The following is a 13968-nucleotide window of genomic DNA, read 5'->3' as shown; positions in this document are numbered from 1 at the left end:
TCGGTGACATTATGGGTTTATCTATTAGTCATGTTGGCCATGCCTCTTTTAATACCCCTTCTAGATCATTTACATTGTCTGATATACTTCACGTTCCACGTTTGTCTAATTCTTTATTATCTGTTCAGAAGTTTGCATCCGATAATAAAGTCTTTTTTCAGTTTCACCCCTTTTTTTGTTGTGAAGGATATCAATACCAAGGAAATACTTCTTCAGGGCAATAGTTCAGGGGGACTATACACACTTTCATTACCTAGTTCGTCTCCGTCAGCGTTTCTTTCCGCTCGTACCTCGACTTCCACTTGGCACAATCGTCTAGGTCATCCTCATAACCGTATTCTTAGCCATATACTTCGATCTTGTTTAGTTAGTGGGTCTCGTTATAATATTCGTTGCAAAATTTCGTACTCTTGTTGAATGGTCCTTTAATTGCAAAATAAAGGCCATTCAGTCTGATTTAGGTGCTGATTACAAAAAGTTGCATTCTTCGTTTATTCAATTAGGAATTCAACATAGACATTCATGTGCCTATACACATGAACAGAATGGTCGCGTTGAACGAAAACATCGTCACATTATTGAAACTGGTCTGGCTCTTCTAGCTTATGCCTCTGTTCCTTTGAAATTTTGGGATTTTGCCTTTGAGACTGCTGTCTATTTAATTAACAGAATGCCATCTTCTGTATTAAATAACTCCAGTCCGCATCTCCTATTACATAAATCCCCTCCTTCCTATCTTTTTCTTCGTGTCTTTGGGTGTTTATGCTACCCTCATCTTCGACCATATAATCGTCATAAGATGTCATACAGGTGTTCTCCATGTGTCTTCCTAGGTTATCCGGAGTCCTTTAGGGGGTACAGATGCATGGACTTACATACTAATAAGATTTACACATGCAGGCATGTCAGATTTGATGAAGTTTTCCCCTTTGCTACTAAAACTTCTTTGCAGGATCTATCTACTCCGTTTTCTGGACCTTGGGTGGAATCTGTTCTCAGTAACAGCACACCTATTCCTGCTGTGTCCAATGATGAGCCGCCAAAACTGTCGCTACCAGCTTCATTCGAACCAGCCGTGGATCTCGGACAGGCTGCCTCGTCGAGTGATCCGGTGGAGCCCGTTGCTCGCCAGCGAGGCCGTCCACGTGGGCGGTCCACCAGGCAATGTCCGTACTCACTCTATGGCCACTCGCAGCAACGCAGATGCTCCTCTTTTGCTTTAGCAGCTCAGGTGCATCCCACAGAACCCACATGTCACTCTCAAGCTATCAAATATCCTGAGTGGCGTGAAGCCATGGACCAAGAATTCAATGCTCTCCTGCATAACCACACATGGTCTCTAGTTCCACCCACTGCAGGTATGAATATTATTGGTTGTAAATGGGTGTTTCATACGAAGAGAAAGGCTGATGGTGCTATTGAAAGGCATAAAGCCAGGCTGGTTGCGAAAGGTTTTAATTAGGTTCCAGGCTAGGACTTCTTCGACACATTTAGTCCAGTGGTAAAGCCTACAACTGTAAGACTCCTTCTATCTCTAGCTTTATAATCTGGGTGGTCTATCAAACAGCTAGATGTTCATAATGTTTTTCTGAATGGTAATCTGGCTGAAACAGTTTATATGAAGCAACCCCTTGGTTATATTGATGCAAACTTCCCGAATCATGTTTGTTTGTTAAAAAGATCTCTGTAAGGGTTAAAACAAGCTCCCAGAGCCTGGTTTAATCGACTACATACGTTCTTACTATCAGTTGGCTTTCAAGCATCCAAGACAGATGTCTCTCTGTTCTATTACTCTAAAGACTCTGTTTTGGTTTATCTATTGGTGTACGTGGATGACATTCTTGTAATGGGAAGTGATCAGGGTATTATGTCTCAGCTCTTGTCCAAATTGTCTGCTACATTCAAAATCAGAGATCTTGGTGAACCAAATTTCTTTCTGGGTATTGAAACAGTTAAGAGTGACAATGGGATTATTTTATCTCAACAAGGGTATATGAATGATATTTTACAACGGGCTGGAATGTCTGAATGCAAACCCCTTTCTACACCTATCTCTGTCTCGAAAACCGCCCCCTTCAATTCAAATCTATATTATGATCCCACACAGTACAGGAGTCTAGCTGGAGCACTGCAATATCTCACTGTCACACGACCTGACTATCCTTTGCAGTTAATAAGTTATGCCAACATATGCATGCTCCCACAATGTCACACTAGGAGCAGCTCAAACGAGTACTCAGGTATGTTAAGGGAACAGTTGATCATGGTTTACGCATACAACGGTGCTCATCTAGAGACATTCATGCCTTCTCTGATTCTGATTGGGCTGGTTGTCCTGAGGATCGAAAATCCACAAGTGGTTTTGCTGTTTTCTTGGGGAGTAATCTTATATCCTGGGTTTGCAAGAAATAGAGAATTGTTGCCAGGTCATTCACTGAGGCTGAATACAAAGCTCTTGCGAGATGTTTGTGCTGAAGTTCTATGGATTATGTCATTACTGCGTGAGATATAGATTCCGGGTATTTCCATTCCAAAATTATGGTGTGATAATCTAGGAGCTACATATATGAGTGCCAACCCAATCTTCCATGCACGCACCAAGCATGTGGATATTGATTATCATTTTGTTCGTGATCGAGTAGCTTCGGGCGATATCCAAGTCAACTTCATCTCCACAAAGGATCAACTTGCTGATATCTTCACCAAAGCTCTGCCTGGACGTAGATTTTCCTCCCTAAGGGACAAGCTACAGGTTACTAGTATACACTGTGCTTGAGGGGGAGTATTAGAACTCTATGTATCTGAGTCTGTTTAGAACTTCTTATCCTTGTCACACTGTGACTCTCTACTTCTTATCCTTGTCACACTGTGACTCTCTATTGTATATATTCACATCATCTGATCTCATTGTAATCAAGTTCAGAAAATACAATACATTCAGTTCTCATCAGTACCGCACGCTCATTTATTATTATTATTTTTTATCTCGAGTATTTATCCAACTATATATTGAGTGTTGAATGTCATTGACAATTTTATGCAAGCTTGTACTACAAAGTATGAACTTTACCTTATAATTAGTAATACGCATGGCCATTAAATCTGGACAATTAGATTTATATATTTATCCTACAATTGAGTCTTGAATGTTGTTTATAGCAATTTTGAGGTATGTAATAGAAAGCCAAAACTTTTACCTTAATTTAGTAACACTTATAATCATTTAATTTTGTGTTCTAGAAATATTTATCATACTAATGAGTCTCGAATGTTGTTGATCACTTATCGCAAGCTTGTATTAGAAAGCCCTAATTTAACTCCATTACTCCATTAGTAATGCACTTAGTCATTTAGTAACGCACAACGTCGGTTAGTTTTCTTGTTTCAAAATATTTATTCTACAATTGAGTCTTAAATGTTGTTGACCATTTTTTGAAAGTTTGTATTGAAAAGTCTTAAATTATTTAGTAACACACATTTTCATTTAACTTCGTCATCTAGAAATATTTATCTTACTATTGAGACTTGAATGTTGTTGACAATTTTTAGCAAGCTTGTATTATAAAATCTAACTTATTTTGAGTAACACATAGTTGTTTAATAATGCACATTGTCATTTAATTTCTCCGTCCAAAAATCTTTATCCTATGATTTAGTATTGAATGTTGTAGATAACTTTTAGCAAGCTTGTATTTGAAAATTTTGATATTACACTTAATTTAGTAATGCACATATATAATCATTTTATTTGGTCATCTAGAAATCTGTATACTATGATTGAATATTGAATTTTGTTGACCTTTTTCTGCAAACTTGTATTAGAAAGACAAAACTTTATTTTAATTAGTAGTGCATATTAGAGTCCTAATAGTACTAAATGATATGTACGTGCCTTACTAATTAAATTAATTATAGAGATTTTCTAGATCTTCCGGACTTCTATCTTCATTTTCATTCTTCCAAAGACTGAACCCCATTTTCATTTTAGGAGATTATGTTTCTTACCTTATATTTCTTACATTTATAAATAGAAGTCTCTATTATTATAGCAAAATTTAAATATTAAAAAAAATTCTCTCTCTCCCTATGTTCTTGTCTCTGGATCTATTATTGTATTTGTCTTTGCTGTTTACTCTATTATATTTAAAGTGCCGCATCACGTAACAAAAATAATGAAGCTAAAGTTTAATTAAACTATTAGACAGGACCCCTATTTTCAAAAGAACGAACTAGGTTGTAATTACTTAATTATTTGACTTTAAAGTTTTTAAACGGTTGAGCATAGATAGCGGGCAGTTGTTGTGTTGATTTGTCTTTTGTGATAAACACTCAGAAATGAAGGAAGAAAGTTGGAATTGACAGTTAAAAAAGTACATCTCCGAACTTCTTATCCTGAAAAGACATTCTACAAAACGGAAATTACTCCTAAGAAACTACTCTCCCTTGAAACTTGAGCAGCTGGTGGCTTCATGGTGATCACTAACCGAACTGGAGTGCGAGGAGGATGAGGAAGCCAGAGCCAGATTCAAATCGGCTCTCTCGGCGGCGAAGAAATCGCGGAATGCTGGTATCACACTCGCAGCTCGGCTCTTCTCGCCGCCCCTCTTCTTGAAGAAGATGCGGCACAACACCAAATTTGCCTGAGGGGCGTCAGCCAGGCGATACTCGTGCATGATCCAATCTGTTTTGGAACTATTGGAAGGCTTTCCTTTGTAGAACGCCAGAGTTTTCCTGATTCCAATGACGCGCTGAGCCTCACCGGAAGCGGCGATTTTCTTGTCATTACCGGTTGCTTTCCAGTAGCCCGACAAGGTGGCTCTGCTGCACCTGTTCCCGCTGCCGTCCTTCACCTCTCTTGAGCTGAAGAAGTACCTCTCTCCATCTGAACCACCTGAATACAATTAACACATATCCAAATTAATTAAATTATTGGTTTTTGTTTACAACAGAAATGAAGAATAGAAACCAATAATAGTGCTTACCAGGCAAATTCCAAGGATCAGATTGGCAGACATTGTCAATCTCAAGGATGACAGCTGCTGGCAAAGGGGAGTTGAGAACTTTCGGGTTTAGGTAATGTACAATCAGCTCTTCATCAGTCGGATGGAAGCGAAATCCCGGAAGTAAGAAGTTCAAATTTTCCATCTCAGAAATGGAGAGAGATAGAGTACTTGAGAATAAGAGAAAGGATACTGACTGAATAGTCTCAATCTGGTCTCTCTATTTATAGAGCTTTAATGGCGTCATTAGTTGTAAATACCGATCATACTATTGATTATTACTGGATAATGTCCATTAACAACAACAAAAAAACTAGTAAAATTAAATAATCAAAATAATTAAACAAAATAAATAAGTACTTATTAAAAATTAGAAAAATGATTCTCACCCTTAAAAAATCACACAATTATATATAAGCACTCTTTCATGTGGCAATTTTTTTATGGGTTTTTTTTTTTTTTTTTTTTAATGTCAATTCACTGCAAAATTTAACTTCAAGGAGTGAGTTTGTGGTAGTGGTAAATGCAGGGTAGAGCAGCACGACCCTAAAAATTATATGAAAATAGATACGCGTTATTCACTATTTTAAAAAATATTATTAAATTAAACTATATTCAAAGAAACTATATCTTGTGCATAGATGGCATCCGGGTTGGACTCTTATATGGGAGCTTTAGTGGAGGCGTTATTAGTACTTTGAAAAAGTAGTTATGAACAGATACTACATTTTAATAGAGTAATTAGCATAAAAGAAACTACATATATTTGTTTTTTTACATAAAGATGAGGGTAGAACTAACAACATAAAAAATTAAGTATAAATTTGGTAAAAAAAATTATAAAAGTAAAGCATAAAGATTACCAAATGGAAGCATTTAATGACATGTATATCACTAACAAATTTTTATTATAGTTAAAGACTAATGTTAAAAAAAAAAAAAAAAAAAAAAAAAAAAAAAAATCTTACAAGAAAAACCGTGGAGGGTAAAATTGAAAAAAAATGTAAATGAATAACACAATAAACAAATACTTAAAGACAACTTATACTAGCAAAACTATTTCCATTTCAGTTAATGAAGACTAACATTATTGGCTTGTATTAAATTTTATTACTAGTTTTTCTACACGCTTTACACGAATGGGATAATGCTCCATGGTTATTTTTAAATAAGTATTTCAAAGTATATCAATGCAATATTATATAGAAAATGTTCATGTATAGGTAAATAAATGTTGAATTTGTTTATTTAAATCAGTAATTTAAAGTATATATAAATGCAAGATAATATATGAAAGATTGATTATATATAACATTATAACTGTCACAAAAATAAATGTTTGCAACTTTGTGATAAAGCTAGTCTAAATATTTATTCTAAAAGTGATAGTCTAAATAAATACAACTTTTGGTTTAAATTTCTCTAATTCTCTTTTGGGAAGCATTGTCATTGTCTTCATCTTTAGTACATGTTCCTTTTTTTTTTCTTTTTTTTTTCTTTTTTGTTATTGGTAGTGTGTCATGTGTAATTGGTTATTTAACTAATGAAATTATATCTCTTTTAAAAAATTTTATAATGAATAATTCTTTTTAATAGAGGCATTATAGACATCTAATTCTAAATTAATTAAATGCATATGTATTATTTTGTTGTATCTACTAATTTATTTTTTTAATTTAATAAGAGCAATAAAGTGGATACATTTTAACATATTTGTAGTATATGTTTAACAATTATGCCAACTCTAATTAGGATGGGATTCGAACCTAAGACCTTTTCTTATAGAAATTAATGAGTAAGTTAAGAATAATAAATAATTAACGGAATATTCCGTTAAGAAAGTTTATACTAACAGAATGTTATTTAGGGGAAGAAAATAATATAATAAAGGGTAAATACGAAAAATCATTAAAAAAATACTAAAATCAAAATAATATGAAGCATTTATTATTATTATTATTATTATTATTATTATTATTATTATTATTATTATTATGTCAAAGGATAAAGATTTATGGATGACCAAATTAAATGGATATGTGCGTTAATTAATTAAGTCAAAAGTTCATATGTTCTAATATAATTGATCTTGAAAAAAAATTTCAACCACATTTACAACTTAATTAATGGTTGGATAAATATTTCTAAATGACGTATTTAAATGAGTATGTTATATGCATTACAAAATGAGTGTGTGCGTTACTTATTGACTATGTATCTGTCTCACTTATAAATTAAAAAGCTATGTGCATTACTAATTAGTTGGAAAGTTTGAATTTCTAACAAAAACTTGTGAAAGACAATGAACATTAAATGCTTAGCTCAATCGTAGATAAAGATTTTTAGAAGACAAAATTTTAAGACTATGTTCTATGTGAATTACTCAAATAAGTAAAAGCTAAGGTTCGATTTTCTAAAACAAGCTTTCTAAAAATTTTAAACAACATTCAAGACTCAATTGTAGGATTTGTAGGATAAATATTTCTAGACAAGAAATTAAAATTAAATGTCTATGTGCGTTACAAAATCACTATGTTCATTACTAATTAAATTAATTGATTAAAAAGTAAAATTTAATTAAATAATCCACTAATTATTGTATTTGTATAAAATTCAGTAATACTTTTGATGAAAAATGTAATACTTGTATTTAAATTAAAATTAAAATGTTTACATGGACTGAGAAATAAGGCCACATTAGCTTATTGTCGCGCCATTTCATCAGGATTACTGGATAACCTACAAAAAAATGTGACGTCGGGAAAAAAATTTGGTTCATAACTCGAAATATCACTTATTAAAGATCATGGTGCGGCATGAATAATCAAGAATGGTTCATGGTGCGGGATGACACTTTAACCGTAGAAATAACAAATATATTTATTCCTGATTTAGTATTACATTTACTAATATAAGTATCATATTTATCCTTGACCTGGCCCGTCTCACTGATAAGAATTTAATTTAATATTACATTTAGTCACTGGCCCGTATCATATTTATTCTTCTGAGACGTACACAAGTTTTTATTCCTAATTTAATATTACATTTTGTCATTTACTAATATAAGTATCATATTTCTTCTTGACCTGACCTGTCACACAGGTAACTATCAATGAGATGTCTCACACAAATTTTTGTCATATTTACGTCATTTATTTACAAAAGGCGTGTCCTTTGTATTAGCCAACAACTCATTGGGTCTCCAATTTGGCGATGGGATAGTGTGACGCCTCCAACTTGCTTAGCTCATCACATATCAATACATTACTTCTAAATTTATCATTCAAATTATTAGTTATTTTTACCACATTACATTAGCATGATATACTTAGCTTGACGACCTTTTATTTTAATCACTTATATATATAATATATAATATTAAATTAATGTAACGTTCAAACGTTCTAAAATAAGTTTGTATACGAAATTGGTTAACTTTTATGCTTATCTCTCTTATTATTTAATATATTCAATTCAGTTAAAGTTTATACTTTAATTTCTAAAATAAACTTCCAATCGAAATTGATAGCTTTAAATTTTATACGTATCTCTAATGTATTTAATATTAAAATTAAGTTAAAATTAATACAGCTTGCTAAAAATGGTGAACAATATTTGAAACTCAATCGTAGGGTAAAGATTTATAGATAATCAAATTAAATGGCAATGTGCATTACAAATTTATGTTAAACTTTTAACTTTCTAATACAAACTTGCTAAAAATGGTGAACAACATTCAAGATCAGACTTAGTTATCAAATGAAGATTTCTAGATGACGAAATTAAATGATTATGAGCTACTAAATTAAGTTAAAGTTCATAATTTCTAAAATAAACTAGCTAAAAATGCTCAACAATATTCAATTCTCAATCACGGGATAAATATTTGAAGATGGCCAAATTAATTGGCTATGTGCACTACGCCTACTAATTAAAATAAAGTTTTGTCTTTCTAATACAAGTTTGCAAAAAAGTCAACAAAATTCATATTCAATCGTATAGTAGTATAAAGATTTCTAGATGACCAAATAAACTGATGGAAAAATGGTCAAATTAGCCACTTAAGTTAACCGGATAGTGGAATTGGATCATTAAGGGTCTGTTTGGAAACTCGGAAAATAACTTCTGGAAATCATTTTTCAGATTTTTGGTGTTTGGGAAGGCTGAAAATGAAATAGTCAAAGGAAAATGCTAGCTAGTCAATGAAAAATGAGGGCTAAAATTCGGAAAATGACTTCCCCTTTTTTTTGGCGGAAGTCATTTTCCATCTTTCAATCAACATCCGTAGACGCGCTCAAGCCTTCTTCTCCCTTCACTGCTTCTTCTCCTACTTCACCTCCTCCTTCAACATTCAACAAAGAACTACCAACACATCTCTTCCAACAATCCACAACCACAAAAGCTTCACCAACACTAGAAAAGATACAAGGTATATTATTTTTCTTTTTTAATTTTTTTTTCCAAATATTATGGCTGGGGAACCAGTGAGTCTGGTTTTCCGCATCGAAAACCAGACTGGTTTCCGATGCGGAAAACTAGCGGAAACCAGTTGGTTTCCGATGCGAAACCAGTTGCAATTTTTTTTATTTTTATTTTTTATGCCAAACAGTGAACTTGTTGCTGATATTTTTTTTTTTGATTATATAATAACATGCTTTGCTTAATTTGTGGTTATGTGTTAATTTTAATTGTTGTTATTTGTTGTCATATTATTTTGATTGTATAGATGGATAGAAATCATGTGCGTGCAACTGTTATGGGTGCATTAAGTGCTATACTAGCTATGAAACATTGTTGAACAGGAAGATTGATTTCTATGATGAGATGTCCATTGTCGTTGGCAGAGATTGTGCCATAGGACGGTTTGCAAAGTCTTTTGGAGATATTAATTTAGATGATCTTCATGATGAGATATTGCCTGATAACATTGATGAAACCCTGCCTGATAACATTGATGAACAAATTAGTAAGGGAAAAACATCTGCATCAACTGCGTCGTCTCAAAGATCCGGTCGGAAGCGAAGGTCACTTGACTTGAAGGTGGATGAAATTGCTGAACAGCTCGGTAGCATTGCCACGGCAATTAAATCATTGAATACCGGTATTGATGAAAATCAGTTGTTTGCGGATGTGATGAGCATAGGTGATAGCTTTCATGAGGATGACCTATGTAAGGTATTTGAATACTTGATGACAAATGAGGTTCAGGCGCGAATTTTCAATGCGAAGAATGCAAGTTTGAAGAGGAAATGGATTGAGAAATTTATTTCTTCTACGGATTAAATTATGTATGTCTTTTTTGTTGGTTAACATGCATGTTAAGACTTGGATTGTAATCTTTAAGACTTATTTTTATGTATGTTTTGTAGTTGGTTGGTTATGTTGGATCTTAGTACTTGTTATATTGGATCCTAACACTTTGTGGACTTTAATTTTCAAGACTTGATTATTTATGCGTTTATGCTGTTTCTAACATGTAATTGTGATTTCAAATTGTCATATTGTGACAATAGTTTTAGTACTAGAAAGATAGAGAGCAATGACATTAGAATTAAATACAATCAAAAATTTTTTTGAAAAAAAATACAATCAAAATTTATGTTTCATATAATTTGTAATAAAAATTGTTATATTCTACAAACAAAAATAAAAATATATTATTCGATATATAATAATTAAAATGTTTAAGTATGCCATTCTGTTCATTTTCTGGAAAATGAACCAAACACCAAAAGACAGTTTTCCATTGTGCAGCCAAACACAGGAAAGGAAAATGAGTTCTGGAAAATGACTCATTTTCCAAAAGTCATTTTCCGGGTTTCCAAACAGACCCTAAGTTAAAAAAGTTCCATTCAATTTCCTAAACCTGTAAAAATGTTTAATTGAATTCAAAATGACTTGTTTAACATGTTAAATCTCTACATATTTGACACGTGTGCTTTTTTATTTTTGTATTTTTAAACATTTATTTATTAGATATTAAATTAAAAAAATAATAATAATGGCGCCTGAGCTTCGTTGATCCTTCCCCTGGCATCTCTGCTCTCCGATCGACCTTGCTGCTCGTCGGAGGACCTAACGGCGCAGACTTCAACGCTCCATCTCCTTTGAAATTCATTCATCTGCACATTCCTCCATTCAAAATTGCCTCAAAAAATGTAACACAAAACATACATTTTCTTAACACCAAATCGAAAACTTCATCTGGCAGCAGCGTGATTGTATTTTTTTTTTTATTTAATATCTAAAGACCGACGGACTCCAAAAAGAACCCAGAGATTCTTAAAATATTTAGTATTATAAATGCATTCTTTCATTATTTTTCAAATTAAAGTGATTATTTTTATCCTCTCAAACTTGAAGCAATTATTTTGTGACATAATTGATCAAATTAGTGACTTTAAAATATAATTAAGGAGTATCAACACCTGCTTGACGGAAAAGGATCAACAGTATGCACAGAATGAAAGCTTGTGAATCATTTAGGGTAACTGCTCAATGTACAAAGATGAACAACTGGTTCTATACAAGTATACAAAAGGTGGCAGAAGATATAAACCAAGAGAAGAGAAAGAAAGGGCTCCCAAAGGCCCTTGCAACAGATTGCATTACAAAAGACATTTCAGCCCCTTTCATAATAAGGAACTACCCTTCGTCTATGTGTTCTAATAATTAAGAGTGATGTAACATTACTTTTTCAATTTTTACCTCCGATCCGATCCTTACATGCCAATATATGATTGACCCAATAAATAGATATTTTTTTAAAAAAATATAGGGTGTGGTAATTAAGTCAATTCAGGACAGGCAATGAATAACAAAAGTTACAAAATAGAACTATTATAAAGACTAAGAGTATATGTAGTTTGGAACAAAGGACTTCTAACTACTCTAAGTCGGGGGTATGGGGTCCTTAGGATTGGGGATTCAACCTTTAAGGCAAGTTTGGAACAAAGGGGCAGGAAATAGCTAGTGAATTGGGTAATGCCTTTTTACACAACCCAAGAGATCTACAAGGTGGACTTTATAGAAAAGAATAGCTCCATGCATGGACGATAGGGAAGAGTTTTTCTTCTCCTTAGCTTGGTGACATAACATGATCAATAGATACTTTAAAACAGAAGCAAGAAATTATTTTTTCATTTTTGGTAGTCATTTAAGACCTTTGGGTTGGAGGATAAAAAATATCTAGGAGGGTAGAATTGTAATCTTCTTAATGTTTGTTGCTTTTCAGTTATTAGTCTTCTTCCTTGGTTTATAACCGTGGTGTAAAGCTCTGCAACATATCATCCTTTCACATAATAATACTCTGCATTTTTTCCTTTTCTCTCTTCTCTCCAAAAGCTTCGTTCATGTAGCTCCTATTCCAACATGGTATCAGAGCGGCTATCCTACGCCGCTGCTGCCGTCCCTACCGTCGCCGGCGTGAATCAGGAGACGCTGGCTACCACTCCGATCGCACAATCTCCAGCCGCACAATCTCCATTCATGCGATTCCTTTCTCGTATTGTTCCAGAGTCAATTCCGCAGAGGAACTCGATCAATCGTGCTCACAGGAGCCTCAACTCAGATGATCTAGGCATCTCTGAGTAGTTGAATAAGCTGATATCTCTCCTTCAATCCCATGCGATGGAGAGGATTATTGTTATGCAGAGTAACAACAATGCCGACGCACTAGTCCGATCAGCATCACCAAGGATTCTGTAGAGGAATCTGAGTTCGGAGCAGCGGACTTCCGTAGCCGATCTGCAGCGGAAGGCGATCCAGGGAGCTTGTTCGTCGTTTCCGGTCATTCAATCACCAGTTCAGGTTCAGATGTCCTCCACAGTCGTTCCGTAGCGGAAGGATGGAGCTCATAGCCAAAAAAAAATGGAACAATCCTCCGATTCAGCCACAGTGGTTGTGTCTTTCGATCCGAAATTCGTTCGAAGAGAAAGGGAGAGGAGCATCGCCGGAGTTGGAGCAGAGGAAGCGGCATTGCTGGAGACAGAACTCAAGGACGCCGTTTCTCTGTCTCGCCGTCGCCTTCGAGCCAATGCCGTCGCCGGTGAGGAGATGGCGCCGGGAGTGGAGCCGCAGAAGATGTGGCGGGAGATAATAGCTCGGAATTTGTTGAAAGTTTTAAAAAATTTTAAGTTTGTTTTGAACGAGCATTCAATTGGTGACTTGATTGTGCCTGCCGATGCTAATGCATCTAAATTGATCTGAAACATTGCTGCAGAGTGCAGTGTCGCCTTTTATGAGGAGTCTAAACAGGTTTCTTATGATGTTATTAGGGATGAGAATGGAAACGTTAAATTTGATTGCTCAGCTATTAGTAAGCAGTTTGCTGCTGAAAATATATCTGCTTAGGTCGTGAGAAAGCTTGTGGATGATGCATCCAAGTTTTTGAATGACAAAGTTTCCAAAGTCGTAGTCACAGTTCCTGCATTTCCTTTTGTTGCACAATTTTCTTCCATGATGGCAGCAAATATGGCAGTGTTTGAACAGGCTTGTGATTCCTTCTTTCGCCATGCTGCACAACTTTCAGGGATCCCGGTGAGAATGGTGGAGAGGGGCAGGAGGCAGTTTCCATTGACTAAAGCCAGTGATAAGGCTGAAGAGATGCTGTGGGTTGTTTAAGCAAAAGGTTGATGGGTTTCTCATGCTGATAGAGAATGTAAATTGGATGGCTGATGATTCTCCTCAAGGGGGAAATGAATATGCTAATGATGTCAAGTGTTTCCCAGTTCCTTATGCTCTCTTCTTAAATGTCGTGGCAACAATTGCTGTTTTTATTGGGCAACACATAGTGAGGAGGTTGATTGTGGTGTTAGGAAGAGCCTCATTGATCATCTTCATCCTGGCATTCATGGCATTCACAATTGACATGCCAATAATTGATTATGACTTGGCAGTGCTTATCCAGCCAATGCTAATGCTTGGAATTAGTATTGGATTTAAGATGATCATGGCTACTGGAATT

At 34.5% G+C, this 13968-nt stretch overlaps 1 protein-coding gene across 1 annotated transcript; it reads right to left on the bottom strand.

The window, feature by feature from the left end:
- Positions 1-4433: 4433 nt before the first annotated feature.
- On the bottom strand, positions 4434-5145 carry LOC109152475 (NAC domain-containing protein 83-like). Its single transcript, XM_019300175.1, has 2 exons — positions 4983-5145; positions 4434-4891 (listed from the first exon to the last, which is right to left on the bottom strand). The coding sequence occupies exons 1-2, from the start codon at positions 5143-5145 to the stop codon at positions 4434-4436; spliced, it is 621 nt and encodes a 206-aa protein (XP_019155720.1).
- Between the last annotated feature and the right edge of the window lie 8823 nt (positions 5146-13968).

This window comes from Ipomoea nil, unplaced genomic scaffold (assembly GCF_001879475.1).
Source record: "Ipomoea nil cultivar Tokyo-kokei standard unplaced genomic scaffold, Asagao_1.1 scaffold2422, whole genome shotgun sequence".
In the NCBI taxonomy this organism is placed as follows: domain Eukaryota; kingdom Viridiplantae; phylum Streptophyta; class Magnoliopsida; order Solanales; family Convolvulaceae; genus Ipomoea; species Ipomoea nil.
The sequence above is the reverse complement of the archived record's forward strand: the minus strand, read 5'-3'. Positions and strand labels throughout refer to the sequence as shown.

Bases quoted from the DNA above. Each gene is read 5' to 3' on its own strand.
- LOC109152475 (XM_019300175.1), bottom strand. From the start codon at position 5,145: ATGGAAAATTTGAACTTCTTACTTCCGGGATTTCGCTTCCATCCGACT. The intron at 4,892-4,982 runs GTAAGCACTATT...AATTGTATTCAG, and splicing joins TGATCCTTGGAATTTGCCTG to GTGGTTCAGATGGAGAGAGG.